The 20,362-nt window shown below is 40.1% G+C and overlaps 2 protein-coding genes across 2 annotated transcripts; both read right to left on the bottom strand.

The window, feature by feature from the left end:
• Positions 1-741: 741 nt before the first annotated feature.
• il12rb2l (interleukin 12 receptor, beta 2a, like) lies at positions 742-16,129 on the bottom strand. Its single transcript, XM_063471683.1, has 16 exons — positions 15,999-16,129; positions 15,475-15,567; positions 9,641-9,788; positions 9,383-9,534; positions 9,095-9,228; positions 8,781-8,922; positions 8,262-8,338; positions 7,917-8,175; positions 7,610-7,801; positions 7,380-7,484; positions 7,145-7,288; positions 3,800-3,955; positions 3,570-3,636; positions 3,187-3,292; positions 2,101-2,418; positions 742-1,850 (listed from the first exon to the last, which is right to left on the bottom strand). Exons 2-16 carry the CDS (start codon positions 15,539-15,541, stop codon positions 1,587-1,589), a joined length of 2,331 nt encoding a protein of 776 aa, XP_063327753.1. The 5' UTR covers positions 15,542-15,567; positions 15,999-16,129; the 3' UTR covers positions 742-1,586.
• A 1,680-nt stretch (positions 16,130-17,809) lies between these two features.
• Positions 17,810-20,248, bottom strand: rln3a (relaxin 3a). The gene is made up of 3 exons (XM_063470608.1): positions 20,171-20,248; positions 19,188-19,536; positions 17,810-18,104 (listed from the first exon to the last, which is right to left on the bottom strand). The coding sequence occupies exons 2-3, from the start codon at positions 19,345-19,347 to the stop codon at positions 17,821-17,823; spliced, it is 444 nt and encodes a 147-aa protein (XP_063326678.1). The 5' UTR covers positions 19,348-19,536; positions 20,171-20,248; the 3' UTR covers positions 17,810-17,820.
• Between the last annotated feature and the right edge of the window lie 114 nt (positions 20,249-20,362).

Here is a 20,362-nt window from a genome sequence, read left to right on the forward strand (position 1 = left end):
CTAAAAGATGGATTGTGCATTAATTAGGAGTTAAATGTAGAAATAAATCTAGTTAATTGCACAGAAGTTAGTTTTTTCTTTCCTTTAGGGGTCAGCACAGCAGAACACCTGCCACCATCTCACTGTGTTCCGAGCTCCCCTGTCACACCAACCCTCTGCATTTCCTCCGTCACTACATTCACAAATCTTTTCCGTGGTCTCCTTCTTTGGCAGATCCATCTTCAACACTATCCTTCCTCTGTACATGTCCAAAAAATCTTAGCCTTGTGCCTCTAACTTTGTCTCCAGTGCTGTCCCTCTAATCTTGTCCATCTTCACTTCGCCTTCCTATCTTTTTGTTGTTGCTACCATCTCCAAACCATACATGATAGCAGGTTACTACCATCTTGTAAACCTTCTCTTTCACTCTTGCTGCTATCCTTCTGTCATAAATCATCCCTGACACTCCTCTCCACCCAACTCTGATCTTAAAACTGCAATCATAATCCAAAATATACTTTTACTCTATCTATCTATCTATCTATCTATCTATCTATCTATCTATCTATCTATCTATCTATCTATCTATCTATCTATAACAACCAACTTAACCATGTGTTACAATTACGGCCTTGTGGGTTTTGTTATTAAGTGTAATCTCTAATCATTACACCTGAACTGTGTGTTACACCATATTCCTCCAGCATGGTGTTGCTTAAACAGTCAATATTAGTCATTTAAATCAAATGTGATGGCTGTACATGTATTTGACAGACATTTTATTTATCAAAATATAAAGTATATTGTGCAACAATGTAAAAAACTAAGAAGGATGTTAATATTTCCAATACACTCAAAATCATTTTAAAATCAAATTCAAAGTATTGTCATTTACCCCACAACCCCAGAGTGGATAAGTGGAATAGAGTGGATGGATGGATGGCATTTACAGAGCACGTGTGTGAGTAAATAGCAACAAATTCAGACTCTATTTCCAGTGACTTCATATAGGTCATGGATATGATAAAATTAGATCCAGTGTTACCTAAAGACACTTTATGTGAAAAAACAAAACAAAACATCAGTTTAAAGCACAGTTTTATAATTGTACAGATAGCTTTTATTTTTATTGAGTTTCCTGAGATACTTTATAATACCATAAAGTGTTTTAGCAGGTGGTGTCAGTATAATTTGTCACTCTGTGCACTTTGATTAGGGTTAATATGCAGATTCGAAATAAATTGCAAACTACTGCTCATCCTGCAAATGTTTCAACTCTTAAAAATACTGCTGTTGGTGTTGTCATAGTCAGGCTCAACGCTGGACAAAATGTGGGATGCAGAGTGAGTCGACTTTAACTGAAAAAGAAAAAGTAGCCAAAAAATAAACAATAAACATGATATGATGGAACAAACTAATGCAAAAGCTGAAAACTGTGACAGAGAGAGACATAAAATCAGCTTCAGCAGACAAATCTTTCCAGTGACCCAAATGCTCTGCAGGCATCTCAAGAAAAAGGCTATCCAGAGGCTTCCCATCTTAAACAATCGTATATTAAACAAACAAACAAACAATGTGCCAGATGAGGTGTGGAGATATAGCCAATGTTAGAGTACTTCCAAAGGAGAGGGCATGAAGTGTTTCTCATAGCCGGATGTGAACTGTTCTTCCTCTGATGAGCTACAGAAATCCCCGGTCTCCTCATAGGAATCATCCATTTTGTTGTACACCTCTCTTCCACCCTCCCTCTGATCATCTGGGCTCTCCATCTCTGAGGACTCATCTCCCGCCACTGGCCCTGTTAATCCCTCAGAGTTCTTGGGCTGTGTCTCACTGACGGGAATGCAGATAAAGTCCAAGGACTCATTAAACTACAGAGAGAGAGAGAGAGAAAAAGGATTTGAATAAATAGGGGAGCCTTTAGTTGCAAAGTGTAGAAAGAAATAATTTCAGTGAGCTGATTGACCTGGAGCAGCGCCTAGCTGTATGTCTGAGGTAAAATAGTATTACTTTACTATTTGTATATTGTCCCTTTTTAAATAAAGTCAATAAATAACAACAAAGAAAGAAAAAAAATGAGAATAATGTCTCTGATCAGGTGTGAGGCTTGATAAAACATACTTCTAAAGGAGAGGGCATGAAGTGTTGCTCGTAACCAGACGTGAACTGTTCTTCCTCTGATGAGCTGCCACTCGTTTCCTCATCGGAATCAACCATTTTGCTGTAGGGCGCTTTTCCATATCTGCGGTCCAACCTTCCACTCTCCTCTGGGACAGCATCCTCCCTCTGATCATCTTGTGAAAACTTGTCTCCTGTCACTGGTCCTATTAATCCATCAGGGTTTAAATTTGGAGACTTTATTTTTACAACTTCGAGCACAGAGATCTTGGGCTGTGGCTCACAGACGGGAATGCATATCCAGCCCAAAGGATCATTAAACTACAGAGAGACAGAAAAAACAAAAAACAATTTCTTGATTATCATTGAGCCACGTTTATATATCAGTGACCTGTATGCATTAACTGGTATTGGTCTTGATTTAGCTTATTTTTTGTCATTAGTAGCCTTGGGATTGTTTTGGAGCCAGACCAGGACACCATGAGCTCCTCTGTATAGTAAATTATGCTCCAAACTGGGTCATGCAACAGGGCAATGATTCTAAGCAGAGCAGCAAATCTGCAACCGAATGGCTAAAAAAAGAAAGACTCAGCATGTTGCAGTGGCTAAACCTGATTGAAATGCTTTGGTGGGAACTTAAGAGATCTGCATTTAAAAAAAAATTCCCACAAACCTCAACCAACTGAAGCAACGTTGTAAAGAAGTGTGGGTCAAAATTCCCCCACAACACTATGAGATACTGATAGTCATACAGGAAACAATCAGTTCAAGTTGTTGCTAAACGTGGCTCTACAAGCTGCTGAATGATGATGTCTACTTAGTTTTCCATAGGATTGCATACAGTCCTATGACAACTTTCTTTTTCACATCACAGAATGACTGCTGTTGTTTCTGCAATACAGATCTATAAAGAGCCATTTTGTTAATTACTTACAATACCAGAAAGGATCTTTTAAAGGATTTTTGAAACCCTTATTAAAGTTGTTTTTTTTACATAACTTAAGGCTTTTACTATAACAAATACAGTAAAAAAAATAAGACTTTTAGGAGTCTATAGAAACCTCGCAGTTATGTTTCATTCAGTCTAACCTGATGCTTCATCTGTTTAAAGATGTGACTGTTGCGGGGATCAGGCACTTTCTCAGAGGCGCACGAAGATATCAGTGGACATGCTTTGATTGGTCCTGGACAAACGCTGCCAGAGACAAGACAGTAAACAGCAAATATGTTAGACTGGGAAATCACCTCATAAAAAGGTATAAGTAACTATGTTCATAAAGACAAAACTGGAGGGAGTTTGAATTTAATATGTTTTGTGTCCTTGTTGTTGGCATACTGTGATTTTTTTTACTATATTTCTCATGTTATTCAACATTTATTCAGAATAGAAAAGTATTTGTTAACAGTACGTAACACAATTGTGATGTGCTTCAAATATGATGTCAGAGATAAGTTTAAGATGATCGTCTCACCTGAGTAAAAAACAAGCAATAACCACACAAAGGAGCACAACTACAGACAGAACTGGTATCAATAACCCTAAAAAAAGAAGGAGAAGTGATCATTGTTAGAGAAATAATAAATAGTTCATATCTTATAACACTGCACAATCCATTACACCCTAAGTTAGTTACATCCAGCAAGAAAAATAAAGAAAAACCAACAACAATTTAAAACATAACGTCAAACCTATCCTACCTACCATACATATCTTGCTGGTGGTTTATTTTGAATGTTTCAGTGGCATTCGCTTCACGTCCAAATTCAGTAATAGCTCTCATCCACACCTCATAGTCGCCTGGACTGAGATCATGGAGCGTGAAGGTCTGATGATCATGGGAAGCACTTACATTGAACACTGAAAGAGAGAAAATGTCTGGAGTGACGTTACATGTGTAATCAAAGTTATTGAGTCTTTTTTTATCAAATATGTCAGAGCAGGAAATCACTAATCAGGTGTTAATCATTAATAATGCATATATGTCGAACAGATAAAATTAGTAGGATTATACTACTATAAAATCATCACTTATGATGAAATGACTAAAGCACAAAGACATTAGGCTACTATGATTGCAAAAATAAAGAAAAACACTGAAAGTAAACTAAGAACTCTAAACTATAATCAAAAACTGAAAATTCTAATTATTAGACCAGAGTTTATATTCCAAAAAACACAAAATCAAAGGTCCAACACTACAGACCACGGCACATTCCTGTCATGCGTTCATGCTGCGGGTGTCAATAAAGTGGGGCTGTGAAAGTTCTTGCAACTATGGCAGAAAAGAAGTGAGGTAGTGGTAAGTTGCCTTTGCTTGCTTGAAAACGTGGGCTGGGACACAGTTCATCTGGACTCGAGCACAGTGCAAATCTAGTAGCATTCCTATCTGCACCCCACACCTGCCCCCATAAAAATCACTAGGTTCAGTAGTACAGGGTGGGCCATTTATATGGATACACCGTAATAAAATGGGAATGGTGGGTGATATTAAAGTCCTGTTTGTGGCACATTAGTATATGTGAGGGGGCAAACTCCTCAAGATGGGTGGTGACCATGGTGGCCATTTAGAAGTCGGCCATCTTGGATACAACTTTTGTTTTTTCAATAGGAAGAGGGCCATGTGACACATCAAACTTATTGGTAATGTCACAAGAAAAACAATGGTGTGCTTGGTTTCAACGTAACTTTATTCTTTCATGAGTTATTTACAAGTTTCTCTTTGTGCACAGCCATTGACATGTCGAAGAGGTTAACACATGAGGAGCGGATTGAAATTGTGTTGATATCTGGTGAACGCAGTAACCGGGTCATCGCAGCAGATTTCAATGTAAGACACCCTACGAGACCACCCATCTCCCATGCTACAGTTAGCAAACTGCTTGCTAAGTTTCGTGAAACTGGTTCAGTGTTGGATTTGCCAAAATGTGGACGCAAGAAAACTGTCACTAATGAAGAAACATCAGTGGCTGTCCTAGCTTCATTCAGCAAGAGCCCACAGCGTAGCACTCGCCGCATGTCACTGGAGAGTGCCATTAGTCGAACATCCCTTCGGCGGATATTAGCTACTCACAAATGGCACCCTTACAAATTCCAGCTACTGCAGCATCTCAACGAGGATGACCCAGATCGGCGCACAGAATTTGCAGAATGGGCAAAACAAAAATCGGAACAGGACCCTCAGTTCACGCAGAAGATTTTGTTCAGTGATGAGGCAAACTTTTATGTGAATGGTGAAGTTAACAAACAAAACCACCGCTATTGGTCTGACACTAACCCACATTGGATGGATCCCTCCAAGACTGTTGGAACAACAAAAGTGATGGTTTGGTGTGGTATATGGGGTACAACGATAGTGGGTCCATTCTTCATCAATGGAAACCTCAAGGCCACTGGATATTTGAAATTGCTACATGATGATGTGTTTCCCTCTTTATGCACTGAAGCTGGCACGTTCCCTGAGTTTTTCCAGCAAGATGGTGCACCACCACATTATGGGTGCCAGGTCCGAGCATTCCTAGATGAACAGTTTCCTGGAAAGTGGATTGGTCGTCGTGGGCCAGTTGAATGGCCCCCAAGGTCTCCCGATCTGACCCCCTTAGACTTTTATCTTTGGGGTCATCTGAAGGCAATTGTCTATGGTGTGAAGATACGAGATGTGCAGCACCTGAAACTACGGATACTGGATGCCTGTGCTGGCATTTCTCCTGCGGTGTTGCTATCAGTGTGTGAAGAGTGGGAGAAGAGGGTTGCATTGACAATCCAACACAATGGGCAGCACATTGAACACATTTTATAAGTGGTCAGAAACTTGTAAATAACTCATGAAAGAATAAAGTTACATTGAAACCAAGCACACCATTGTTTTTCTTGTGACATTACCAATAAGTTTGATGTGTCACATGGCCCTCTTCCTATTGAAAAAACAAAAGTTGTATCCAAGATGGCCGACTTCTAAATGGCCACCATGGTCACCACCCATCTTGAGGAGTTTGCCCCCTCACATATACTAATGTGCCACAAACAGGACTTTAATATCACCAACCATTCTGATGTTATTACGGTGTATCCATACAAATGGCCCACCCTGTAGTATGTGAGAGAGCAGAGTGTCACCTGTTACCCAGTTCAGCCACAAAATGCACAGAATCATGAGCTCCTTGCGTTCTGCAAAAGCTTTATCTAAGAGTAAAAAAGTATTTGTGACGCTAAAGGAAACTTCAGTGAATTAGCCCAGACAGTTAAGCACAATGTGAGTGCAAACCTGCAGGGGAGAGGGGATGGAGGGAAGTTCTTCTCGAGTATGGTACGTGTCAATTGAACCTATCGTTCACACCCTAAGACAATGTACAGTCAGAAGCACAATCCAAGTGGCTGGGATACAGTGCAGGCACATCTGGGCCACGTAAGTATTAGTCCACACGTCCCAGTGGGACACACCTCTGAAAGTGGCACAACAGGGCTAAGGTCTTGTGGGACTTCCAGAGAGCAACAGCTGTTGGCCAACCAACCAGACACTGTGGTGGTTGACAAGCATCAGGGGACTGCAGCTGTGATAGATGATGTGATCCCAGCCGATAGCAATGCTAGAAAAAAGAAAAGGAACACAAGACAACTGCTATGTACTAGTGGCTGAAGGAATAGGCGTGGAAGTCCAAAGTGGACCCAGTGGTTGTTGGGACCGTTAGCTGAGAGAGTGGCCTGAACAGATTCGGGGAATGTCCTGGGAAGAGTTAAGATACTGTGCGGAGCCCTCAAAATCCCAGACCTCTGGTACAAGACCTGAGCTTAAGGCAGAAATAATACATCAGGAACACATTTAAAACACAAAGCCAAGTCCTATATTATGCTATATAGGACTAATTCTGAAATGTTTGATAAATACAACCCAGAAAAATCTTTATCCTGTTTTCTGTCTTTTTTCCCTTCATATGTAATGTGCTTTATATTTTAAGCATGCATGTTATCTTCTTTACTAACTATGAACAGTTAGCTTTGCAAAAATCAGCCAGAAATAACTGAACTGTAACATAGTTTGCTGCTATATACCTTTTTGCGTATCCAACCATTTGTATCCAATTTCGTAGCACCAGATCCGGGCAGTCTGCTCGGAGAGAGGAATGGCTTTCCAGTGAAGAGTCACCTCAGTCTCAGTGAGAGTTTCCACCTTAAATGACGGCACTGCTAACAGTGCTGATTAAGATAAAAGAAAAAATTATTATGATGAGAGAAAAGAGGCTACAATGGCCTGAAACCATCAAAGGAACAAAGCAGAGAGCGCCACCTTTCTGACGAGAATATCCAATCTCTGAGTAGAGACGGAGGACTTCATTGCTGTTCAATACCTTGAACACCGACACTTGGTATGCTTTGTACTCCTGAAACTGACCTGTAGGTGGAGACATACAACACACAACAGGGACGTTCAAGAATTCACTCAAGTTCAAAATGCAATCAATAGCTATCATAACAACAACAACTCTTTTAATTAATGAGGTTTGACACATTACAGACCTTTAAAAAATGCTCTGTTCTGGCTTTTTTTCACTCTTATCCAGTCAAACTCTCGGCCAGGTGGAGATCCTGCCTGTTTATATTGCACCACGTATTCTTTTAGCTCGGAGACGTCAGACGGTGGGTCCCAGGACAAGCTGAGGTTCTCTTTATTCATCTTGAGGTCAACTTTTAGAACATTTTCTTCATAACCTTAGCAAGAGACCAGTGCTTAAGGTTAAATGTGTCCCCTATCGGAGATGGTTAGATGCCGCTAGGGGCTTCAAAGCTTCTTGTAGTTTTTATGAAAGTCTTCACAGTCTCTTACCTGCTGTTGATATAGTCAGAAACGATTTGTTTGTGGCACCTTGAGAACTGTAGGCAAATATGCTGACTGATGACACATCCTTCAGAGTGGCGTTAAGGAACCATTTTGTGGTACCGTTGCTGCACAATTGCTCCACAATTTCGTGCATGTACTGCCTGTTTGGCTCGGCCGTGGACATCTGCAATTCAGAGCCATTGCTGTAGAAAACTGTGAGGTTATATCCATGAATGAACCCACGTGCCTGAGAATCAGAGAGACTCTGGAGGGAATGGAGAAAAGGCGAGGAGAGTGAGGGATGAGTTGGCTCGTGGTGAGACAGAGTGAGCGAGTTAGTTCTCAGCCTACCTTCCAAGTCAGAAAACAGTCAGAGCTTATAGGGGAAATACCGCAGTCCCTCCATAAATCCACTTCTCCAACAGGGGCTGAGTGGCATTGCAAGAAGGAGACAAAGCCAGGGAGATAAGGCAACCTCAGAACATTTTCCTTCTAGCTGCACAAAAGACATGCCACTAAAACAGCTAAGAGAACAATTACAGCTTAAGGTAAAACTTGCCAATGAACATGTTTTACCTAACCTGCAAAAGAAAGACATGTTGTTATAATAAGCTACAGTAATCAGCTACAATTCAAGTGGCTTCCCAATTCTGATGTAATATGTGAAAGACTGTTAAAGAGATTTTTTTAACAAAAAAACCCAGAGAAACATGAACCTTTTTTGAATTGTTCTTAAATGCTAAACTTGGGAAAGTGATGCAATCCTCGTGACATTTCTTAGGGTCCACTAAAGGTGCCGTAAAAATCTAAGTTATTATTATTACTATTATTATTATTATTATTATTATTATTCCAAATGAGAACTCTCACCTGACTCTGAGCTCCTAATGCTATGGATCTTACTCCAGTCACTCTCTAATCCTCCATCACAGGCACAACGAACTTGGAATTCATAAACTGTAAAAGGGTCCGGTTCCTCCACTGTGTAGCTGACCTGTAGTCCATTCTCAACCTGTGCAAGAGGAAAAAAACAAGCTTGAGCATAATTTCACTGGATGACACTTTTGTCTCTCAAACTATACAATTTAACTTGCCTAATAAGCTTTTTTAAGTCTTTTTTAAGGCTAACTTTATTTCATGTATTCATTTGTTAATGGGGAAGAAAACCCCTAAACGAACTACACCTTTGGCCAGTCTGTTTCTCCCTTAGTCCAATATCGAATGTCACAGGATACAAAAGACTCTATGCAGGAATTGCTCCACATAAACTCCAACGGTTCCTGGTCGGCTGTGATGTCTTTAGGTGGGGGTGGCTTGGCTAGCAGTGAAAAAAAAGTTTCATCTTTAATATTACTTAAATGAAAATCAATCATTTGAAGATAAATATCAAAACATTTTTCCGTCGCGGTATTAGGAACTGATTATTATTACTGTCGTTTGTGGTGGCGTTTGTATTCGTGGGACTGACTCACTGATCTTTTCGACGTTAAAGACGACCGGCTGAGATTTGTTGGAGCCATTCTGGTTAACGGCCTCGACCCAAACACGAAGTTCTCCTACACCGGAGAAGTCCTCTCGAGGAATGCGACCGTCTAAACTGGTCCCACCTTTCACATCGTTGTCGCTGAAAGAAAAGACCAGACGAGCCACGACACCGGGAGAAGTTCAAGACAAATTCAGAGAGGGGCATTTCTTATTGTTTACAGCTGTAAAAAATGGTTTTTATTTACTGGTTATTAACTGGCTCCCAGTGCAGGGTGTAGTTAGTGGGGCTCTTAGGGTCTGACTTTGGATCCCAGGTGCACCGTATGTCCACATGGCAGTTTGTCTCGTCACATGGTCTAAAGCACTTAGGATCAGAGGGAGGAGCTGGCGGATCTGAAAAAACACAAAGGACAAACACAAGTCACCGTTACGAATCTGGGTTTTGTTTGTAGTTTTTCTTCCTGATTTATTTTCAGACCCACTTTCATTATGTTTTATGTTTCACGTGAGTTCATATCTCCTTTTTTGTTTCACCCGCTTCCCTTTGTGTGTTTAGGATGCTTTTGTTCTTGCCCGTGAGAGATAGGAGGAGGATATCCCTCCTTTGAGCTCCAAAGAGGAGAAGTCCAAAGAGGCAAACCTCTCACTGTTCTCTTCTTCCCACTAATGCTTCCTCACTCCTACTGTTTCCTCTGTCTTTCCTCTTCCTTTTCCTCATTCCTTCCTTTTCCATATTCCTTTTCCTCATGTTTGTCTCTTGCTCAATAAAAATAGTTCTTAGTTTGTACACCCTGAATTCCTTTCTCTACGTCTTCCTCTCGTGTTCCATCGAGCCAAGATGCAAGTAAAGGTGATGAGAAAAAGGCATGCTCACTCATATGCAGTCATTTTACAGTGAAATCAGTGAAATCAAGCCCACACACCTACAGATATATGATTTAGAAAGTGTCTCTGTAATAAACTAAATACATGGTTTTTCTGACAGCTGTCTAGTTTGCATTAGATTATGATTTGAAGTTCCGCTTTCCATTAAAGACAGCTGCTGCATTATTAGCCTACGCCCATCCGCTGAACCATGATTCCACACCCTCCCAAATCTGTCAGCACAAAGTAGGGGGGACGGGCGACGTGGGCAGACGATCTTTCAAGGCCCAGGTGTAGAGTCCATGGGGCACTCAGGGAACACATCGCCCCAATGAAAGAAGCAGAGGGATTACTCCTATAAACCTCAGACAGAGGCAGGTCTGTTTTCCAACAGTGGGTCTTTTTTTTTATTAAAAAAAAAACAATATCAGGTATGAGTTTGTACAGTTTATACATGAAATCTTTTGTGCCAATTTAGTGGATGTCTATGTTGTGCACACACAGCCCATGGAGGAGCCACGAACTTAAATGAAGAGAAGGTTCGGTGTCAGTATTTTTATTTTTTTTTTAAACTCACGCAGTTTTCAGCGACTTTCTCGCCACAGCACGTAGTTCCTAATGTTTTGAGTTGGCAGAGTCGTCACACACCAAAGGGATCTGTGTCTTCAGCTGGACTTGAACTGTTAAACTTTTGCTTGCCAAGCAAACATGTTAACCACTACACTAAAGATGCTAAAAGCATCAGTGCCAGCAGACAGGCCCAAGTAGTCCCACAGTGGGCAGGTCTGGGTGAACTGTGGGAAGGTGTAGGAAGGGTAAAGCCACACTTAGTCCACATGAACCCGTAAGGGGGTGGGTGGGGGGCTTATACGGACAAGGCAGGGAGAACGTTACATTACATTTCAGATTACTTTAGTTGACTGCCAACTGTGGGCTGCCAAACAGGGGTCATGTTTACAAGGATTATGATCCACTTTTTAACCCCAGGTTTAGAAGTACTGTTGCTACTTGGCTAACTGATAAGTAAATTCTCTGTAACACAGCTGAGGTGGTTTCTAAAAATAACCACAGGCTTTGTGAAAAGTTCTGAATGTGCAGAAAGTCTTGAACATGAGGTGAATATGAGCTGAAACACATATTTCTAACATTAAATAATATTATTAATCCCTGACATGAAGGGGTGACATATTTAAGCATTTTATACTCGGATTTTCTGCGGATCTGAACTAAACACTAAAGAGGACAGAAAATAAAATACACTTGTATCCATGTTGAGCCCTCAGGGTAAGGGATAATACTAGAACAGCGGCCCCCCAACCTTTTTTGCGCCACGGACCGATTTATGTCTGTCAATATTTTCACGGACCGGCCTTTATGGTGTTTTGGATAAATACAACAAAATAAAATCAGCACCGGTACCAAAAAAAAGAAGATTTATTCATAACACACAGGAAAAGACCCAGAGAAACCGAGTTAATGATAAAAACTATAAAAAAACAATGCTAAAAACCGGTAAAAACTCTGGAAACCATCAATTTTACACCCGAGCCTCAACTCTCGCGGCCCGGGACCAAACGACCGTGGCCCGAGGGTTGGGGACCACTGTACTAGATGACAAAGGTCAAAAGTCTGTTTCAATAATATATTCTAGTATAAACTCAGAAGCCACTTGATTAGTTAAACTGTTACATGCTTCTCGTTAACACAAACATCAAATCATATATAAAATCAGCATCCTCTGATCCGGGATGACCGGATGCTAATGCTCAGTTCAAACTGAGCATTAGCATGAAGGAGAAATGTTATTGCAGTGACTTCCAATGTGGCTGTTGGTGCCAGATGGGCTGGTGTGGCTGTTTGTCAAACTGCCATGCCTGTCATCTAAGAACAGGAAACTGAGGTCAAAATTCAAACAGGCTTACCAGAATTGGGTAATAGAGGAGTTTCTGCTTCCACATTCAGATGGCAGGGTCAGAATTTGGCATTTAAAGAAAAAACAAAAGCATGGATTCATCCAGGGTTGTATCAACAGTTCAGGTTGCTGGTAGTGTAATAATGTGGGGAAACTTTTCTTGGCAGTCTTTGGACCAGCCTACCTGAGTATTGTTACTGCCCATCCCTTTATGACTACAGTGTACCCAGAGTCAGATGGTTGCTTCCAGCACGATAAAACACCACATCACAAACCTCAGATTGGTTTCCTGAACATGACAATGAGTTCACTACACTCAAATGACCTCCACAGTCACCAGATCTGAATCTGGATGTGCGACAGACAAATCTGCAGCCATTGTGTCAGTATGGACAAAATCTGTGAGGAATGTTTCCGGCAACTTGTTGAATTTGCCAAGAAGAATAAAGGCAGACTTTGATCCAACCCAGTACTAGCAAGGTGTGCTTAATGAAGTGGCGGGTGAGGTCCACTCAGTGCCTGATTTGTGTGTTTTCCATTACTTTAACTAGGTATTTTTAACATAAAGTGATGTAGAAAAGTATCAAACATTTGCAAAAATATGAACAAAGTACAGGAAATTGGGCCAGTGATGCACAAAATCTTTCCCAGATGTGTTCCACAACTTGTCCTTTCAATACTGCTCAACCAAAAACCTACGCTCACGCAACACAGTAGCACGCTGAATATAAAAACTCCCAGCTCACAGAATGCAGGAAGACAGAGGAGAGTTGAAGTACAGAAAAAAAAAACTGCAATGAGTTCCCACCTCGTTGTCCATCTAATCAGCCTGCACTCATCCACTTCAAGATCCCACATTCCTTAAACCACACACTGTTCCTAGCATGCACTCTCCCTTCTCCAAAATCCAGCCTTAGCTCCCTTCTCTAGTCAGTTTCTGGCAGTCCTGTCAAACCTGGCTCTCCTGCTATACCAGTCACCTTCACTGCTGCTAAAACCCAAACACACTAACAGCATGAGTATTTGTAGAGTGAAGGCAGACACTGTTTAATGTTGTTCTGTGTCTTGCTAGTGGGGGCTAATTTAGCTTTATATAACAGTTTTACTGTTAGAAAGCTCCAGATGTGTTTTAAATCAGCTCCTTTGTCTCATTTCCTAGGAAATAAAACTAACGAAACAAAACACAAAGAAAGGAAAGTGACAAAATGTCTGCAATAAAACTATATTTGGTAATATCCCCACGAGTCACAGTAAAGCAAACTGACCCTGTGTGCCAGACTGCCAGGCTACAATGACTCACAAACTGAGACACATGTAATGAGTGAAGAAATGAGAGTGAACACGACTGATTTACCGTCAGTTCCAACCATATTCTCCACATTTATTAACATTTAATAAGATTGCATAAGTTAAGGCTTTTAGCAAAGGTGACTATAATTGTTATAAAATGATACAGGAAGTGAGAGATGATGAAGAAAAGGGGGAGAAAGCAATAGATCTAACACTGCTCTCAACCACAAGAAAAAAAATGTGCGCGCATCCGTCTATCTGTGCGCACACACACACACGCACACCTTTGATTTTACTCATCGCAAGATTGCCACCTTTACACGTTTCTTGTAAGCCTCTACACTTTTAGCAGTAACCCGTTTAATATATGCAGACTACTGCAGGAAAGCAGATTGCAGAACAGGAAATGAGCAGTTTGTGCAGTTTGGATCCAAAACAAGTGTAGTCTAGTCAATTATGACCACTTCTCTTTAAAAACAGCACAAACAATGAGGAAAGACTGATAGGTGTGATAGTTGGGCCACCAAATAAATAAATAGTGAGAATAAATAGTAAAACTGTGTTGAGATTGAAGTAATGTCCTCAGCTTCAGGAAAATGTGATGCACATAAACCTCCCAGCTAACATTTTCTGTTATTGTACAGGTCAGTTCTTTACTAAGAACTAAAATACTCATTCATTTATGGATAGCATTTGCATGTGCCTAGTTGAAAAGTGGAAAATAATGCGAAAATTAAGCTTTAACATACTTGGTCTGCTCTTGGTTAGTCTGGAACCATTCCCTTGAACTGTGCAAAAGTCTTGAGCTACCCTCTTTTCTTTGTATGTTACATCCGGGGAGCCAGACTGTCTTGTAACCTTTGAAAGTGATCTAGTTCTCTTGGAACATGTTTCTTTCTTTGGTTGTTTGTTCCTTTTTTCACTCAGGAATGTCCACACACTGTTTTTTAGGGCCACTTAACACTGACCAAAGAATCATTCAAGCATAAAAAGGGATCAAAGTCAAAGGATGAACCAGTGTTGTGCCTACATAAAACACAGAACTAAGCAAAAACCCATTTTTTATTGTATTTAGCCACTTTTTTACAAGCAGCCTGTCTAATAAACACATCATTTGCTCGTGTTTCTTTAGTTAAATCTAAGAAAAATATCAAATATAACACAGTTTGATTGGCATAAAATAGGATTTTTGCAAGGTGATTCCAAAAGAGCTTTTAGCTGAAAACATGGCATATTTAGGCATAGTGTGCAGTGTGTCCTAAAACAAATTTGAGGAAACTACAGCCAAGGAGGTGAAAAGAAGAACTGTCAAGCCTATAAAACTGTCTACAGCAGATGGACACTACTGGAAACTCACGTCCTCAAAAACAGGAAAAAATGTGACCAGAACAAACAAAATGACCTGAGAGATGCATCTGACCCTTTAGCTGATTCATCTACTGTTCACTTAAGCATTATCAGAAATGGTCTCAGTGGAAGAATGGCTGAAAATTCTCAATAAGGGTGAAACAGGGAGAAAAGGCTGAGGAATGCCAAATTCCACCAGAACTGGACTGAAAATCAGTGGGAATGATGGGGTGATGATTCTAATTTTAAAATGTATAGAGAAGGTCAGGACAGCGGTACAACAGTGAGTGTCTACAGTCAGTTTAAGTTTAAGTTTAAGACTTTAAACCTTTTTTTAACCAAAGTATTACTAAACAAAGAAACCAGTACAAAGAAAGAATTTTTTAAAGCATTAGAGAACAGGAAAAACAAATCATGTAGGGGTTATGATAAAGCAAAACATCTCAAAGTACAGAATTAATCAAATAATCAGTAAACATGACTCTAAAGAAAATAGCACTGCAGATAGCATGGCATTTAAGTGGGTTAGTGTAACATAGTGTTAAAGTGTTGTGGTTATTACGGTTGTTAAAGTTGTGGGGTACACAGCGACAACACTTCCTTTTGAATGCAGGTGCAAGTACTTTTTATGAGTATTTGTGCACAAGCGCTTTTGAACAGGCCTACCTGCTGCAGCAGCAGAGACACTGGTCACCAAGATGGACAGAAGCCACCTTGTTATAGGTCTGGCCATCACATTTAGACAAGGGCATCTAGTGCCTGCGAAAAGCCCAAATTCATCAGGAACTCTCACATACAAAATAACAACAACAATAATAATAATCAATGACAAGGCATAGTCAAAAACTCTGTTGGTCTTACAAAAAGAGTTCACGCATTGACCTGTAGCTGCAACATGTGGGGTAACTAAATCCGTATCACAAATACAACATCTGGCATAAATAGCCCAACTGCAGACAGACTGACAGTTTCAGACTTCCTCTTGGGTGCAGCGGAGCGTAAAGTCATTTGGTGATTAACGAAAATAGGCGTATTGCCAGATAGGAGGCAGCAGCTTTGTGATAACGGTAAACAGTACAGAATTACCAGACACTCGGAATTTTATTCAGTCTCAAATTCTATCAAACGTTAATTATGATCCTTTTTTTTCTAAGTAAATATTAAGTGTTATTAGGATACAAATGATTTACCTCCGGGTGAGACACGCTGAGATGTGAGCCGCCCATGCTCTGCAGGAACACGCAGTTTGTGTTTTAACTGAGAAACTTGCTGTGAAGTTCAGAAATTTCTCCTCTCCGCAGTTACCGGGTCACTCCACCCAGTTGCTGGAATTGCCTGTGACGTCAGCTCACGCACGCGTGCGCGCTCGCAGATAAGCTAGTCGTGTCAGTTCTTCCCACACACTATCGCGCTGCAGGTCCTGAAACGTGTCTGTCGTAGCTACACCGCTACCCGTCCCCCCTGTATTTTTTTTGTTTGTTTTTTAATTACGCAAACGCTTTTCATAACTTCAAAAAAAGAAAGAGAGATATCACGTGACAAAAGTAGCGTAATTATGTAGGTTACTGAACTTTGAGGTAGTTTTGTTTTGAATTTCTGCCGCTTCCGAGTTCAAACGTGAGCACGTGTATGAAAGTGTCTAATTAAAATGACAGCTACTAACCTGAGTGTATAAAGCATTTTGGGCTTATATAAACTTTTGAACACACCATAATTCCCTCTGTTTTAAAGTCCATTACCTGTTTTAAGAAACACGCTTGTGTCTGCTTGTTTCCTTTTTAAAAGAATATCCTGAAGGTTGTTTGCAACCTTTAAAAATCATTATAGGAAAGTTCTCTAAACGTATTCGTGTGAAATCTATGTGTTCTAAAGGTCATTTGAATTAAAAATATATACACTAGCCATTTTATTACTTAAATGCCAAATCTGTATGAAGTGGATGGTGTGTTTGTGATAGAGCAGTAGAACAGTATTATCAGTTTGCTAAAGCTAAACTGTAAGCTAATATAACATTAGACCAACTAAAAAAATATGTGGCACATAAAACACAAAACACAGTAACATGGAAATGTCTTTGTTCTTAAGCCTTTGAACCTCGTCATGTGTTAACCTGCATCAGAGGCTCTTCGTGCATGCGTTTCCAGAGGGTAGGATGTTTACATGACATGAGCTATTGTTCTTTTTTGTGACCCCTTGTGAACTTGTTGACCTAGATAAATAGCATCAGTGATCAAAGCTAAAAAAAACAAAAAACAAAAGCTAACTAAACTAAATCTAATACTGAAACTAATAAATAGTAAACTGAAACTAAACAGACATTAAAACCTAAACTGAAAGCAGCATATCAACTGTGGAAACCGACTCTGCAAATATATGGTCATTTCCCCCAAGTAAAAGTCGTTTTTATGCTGCAGTGACTTAAGTATTGTACATTTTAATGTTTTCCCCCTTCCACCAATTAAAGCATGTTTTTAAGGAAGTGGGAATGCCTCAAAAGCAAAGTAGGCCACAGCAGCATATTTCATGGGAAGCAAAGCTGCTGTGTAAGCATTGGCGACTGAGATAAAAAATACATATCTACCTGTCACTTTATGTTTGTTATAACACAGATTGTAATGAATTTTCCATTCATTTATCTCTCCGTGTCATGTGACGAGTGTGTTTGTTAGTTTTTTAATGAACTTGTTCTCAAATGATTTTAGCAAAGCATTTTATTCCCTTGAGCTCTCATCAGTTGCAGCAGAGAAAGTTACTGGTAATGTAAAAAGAAAACAAGCGAGGACGTCATAAAACAAACGTGTCTCTTTATATATCATACTGGCCACATAAACATTCACTTGATACTGAAAATCAAAGACATTAAACAGACTTTACTGAACAGACACACGCAGGATATAAAATTCACAAAAAGTGAATAAAGAAGAGTGCGTGTGCATATTTGTGTCTCTGTTTGTTTATTAAGGTGTACAACATGCCTGGCAGCCAGCGCGCTCAGATTGCATATATCGACCCTCAGCAGAGAGAGCTGATCTCGCTCTTGCTGCAGCCCCACTTGCAGCAGGCGTTGGAGAGGCCCACCACCACATCGCGGCCTTTGCGGTCAGCTTTGCGAAGCGCCTCCAGTATCTCTTCGGTGATGAATGAACGGGTGGAGCGGCTGAACGCTCCCTCCTGGTTGTCTCTGGATGCGGAGCTTGGATCTGTGTTTCTTTGAAGGAGACTCTCCACCGCAAAATTGTGATTCGAGCCCTCTGAGAGTTCATCCTGAGGGGAGGTGAAGGGGTCCTCTGAAGCATCTGTGGGAGTAAAAATAATAAAGTATGAAGGAATGGGTTTCTCTTGCATCCAAGCTAAATATGTGCATTATTTGCATTTCATTATTGCTGGAGACGACATGATGGAAGGAGCGAGGGTGGGATGCCACTGGATCGTTGCCAAGTGTGCCTGGTGGGTTAGATGCTTAAATGTACATTTGGTGGTTTATAGACATAGCTCAGAATAGTAAGCGCACATCATTATAGTAAATGAAAACCAAGGCACTTTGATTCAGAATATCACATTTTCAGGCTTTCAGGGCTGAGAGCAATTACATTTTAAGCTGTAGTCATTTACTGAACAATTCATACATTTTTTTGTAAGTAATAACATAATTCAGTGGATACACTCAAATTCAATCTTAAACAATACATATATATATATATATATATATAGATAGATAGATAGATAGATAGATAGATAGATAGATAGATAGATAGATGTGAAATGCAAAAGTCACAAAAATTATAGTTAATAAGGTAAAAAACAGACAAGAACAACAACTACAATAATACTACCACTAATTATAATAAAAAGCTAAAAATTAAGTAGGAGTCACTCGGTGTTTGTAATCTGATCATATGTAATCCATTGCTAGCTAACCAGCCATTCTAACCAGCCAGCCAGTCATTCTACACTTAAAATTACAGGTGATTTCCTTCCATCATTTCTCTGGATACCTCCACATGATCACAAATGAGCAGAAAAAGACCAGTTTAAATTATTTACATAGTCATGGATGGCACATTGCACGTCTCTGCTCCGCTGAACACTCAAAGCGCTTTCTACTACAAGTGTCATTCACTCATTCATATAGAGCTTTTATCTTTGCCTGAGTGCTTTCTGACATTCACACACTCCGACAGATGCATCAGGGCAACGTGAGTTTCAGCATCTTGCCCAACAATACTTGAGACTGAAGGAGTCAGGAATCAATCCACCGACCTTCAAACTGGTAGAAAACCTGCTCTATCACCTGAGCCACAGCCACCTCGATTCACAAATAGAAATTTTAAAAGTGGTTGCAAATGGTAAAAAATAAAGTGAAATATCACCGGGCTTACCTAAACTCCTGAGTGACCGTCTCCATCGTGAACCCCCGCAAGTGAAGATGACCGCCCGGATGAACTCACGGCCACAGAGCTTCACCCCATACGTTGGGTCATCCATGGGCTGAACGCCAGCCACAAGCAGACACACAGCCAGCACCACAGCTTTCCACATAGTCGCGAGGCAAGAAGTGGGAGGAGAATATTTGGTTTAACTCGCTCCTTGCATAAGCAATGACTTTTTAGATGACCCAGGCGCGCTTTATAAAGGTGCTTGAACCCCTGAAAAGGAGGAGATGCATACTGCGCATGTAGGCCTCCTCTGAGAGAAGAACAGATCTGAACAGAAGATACAGTGGGAGACCTTTATGGAGACAAAAAGAAGACCAAAGGTGGCATAGTTAATGAGTTTGTTAGAGGAATCTATAATCTAATAGTTTAGGCAAATGTTTGTCTCTCTATATAATAAAATTACCAGACCAGAAAACCCATAATGTGTACAGATCACTGACAATGACAAACACAATTAGACTGTTATAACAAGATTACTTGATTGCTGTTTGGTGTACTAATTATAACCACTTTTATATACATATTGTATATCAAATGTGAACAAAGGTTTACACACATACATGTACACATCTCCTTTAGCACTTCAAAAAATACATATAGTGTTATTAGTCAGTGTATAGCACATATTTGTGTAGTTTTCTGCACAGACCATTGGAGGCTGAATGACTTTTACATGTTAAAAAAATATTCAAACAAATCCAATTTAATTCATATAAAACTGTATTATTAAAAAACAATGCAAACACACTGTAAAAATATGGTCCCTAAAGAATTAACATGCTAGTTCTGCCAACGCATGTGGCCTTTAATTGTCTTGATGACATTTAACAATATTACAGCCATACATTCAGGTTTTTGTGATCCTAGTTCATTACATCATCTTCGACACAGTTAACCTACATAAAAATTCTTTATGTAGAACTTACCTTTTCTTCAGGAAATTACTCATCCTGTTAGCTCTTTGCCAAAAGGTGAATTGAAGAACAGAGACTGGACCAGTGACATTTTCAAAGTCTGATAACACAGAAGTCTTATTATGAGTCAGAGACAAATAAAACACATTCTTATCTGTATATCCGCATAGCCAAAGGTCGCTCATTTAGGAAATTACAAAAGGG

This window comes from Pelmatolapia mariae, linkage group LG4 (genome assembly GCF_036321145.2).
Source record: "Pelmatolapia mariae isolate MD_Pm_ZW linkage group LG4, Pm_UMD_F_2, whole genome shotgun sequence".
Classification (NCBI taxonomy): Eukaryota; Metazoa; Chordata; class Actinopteri; order Cichliformes; family Cichlidae; genus Pelmatolapia; species Pelmatolapia mariae.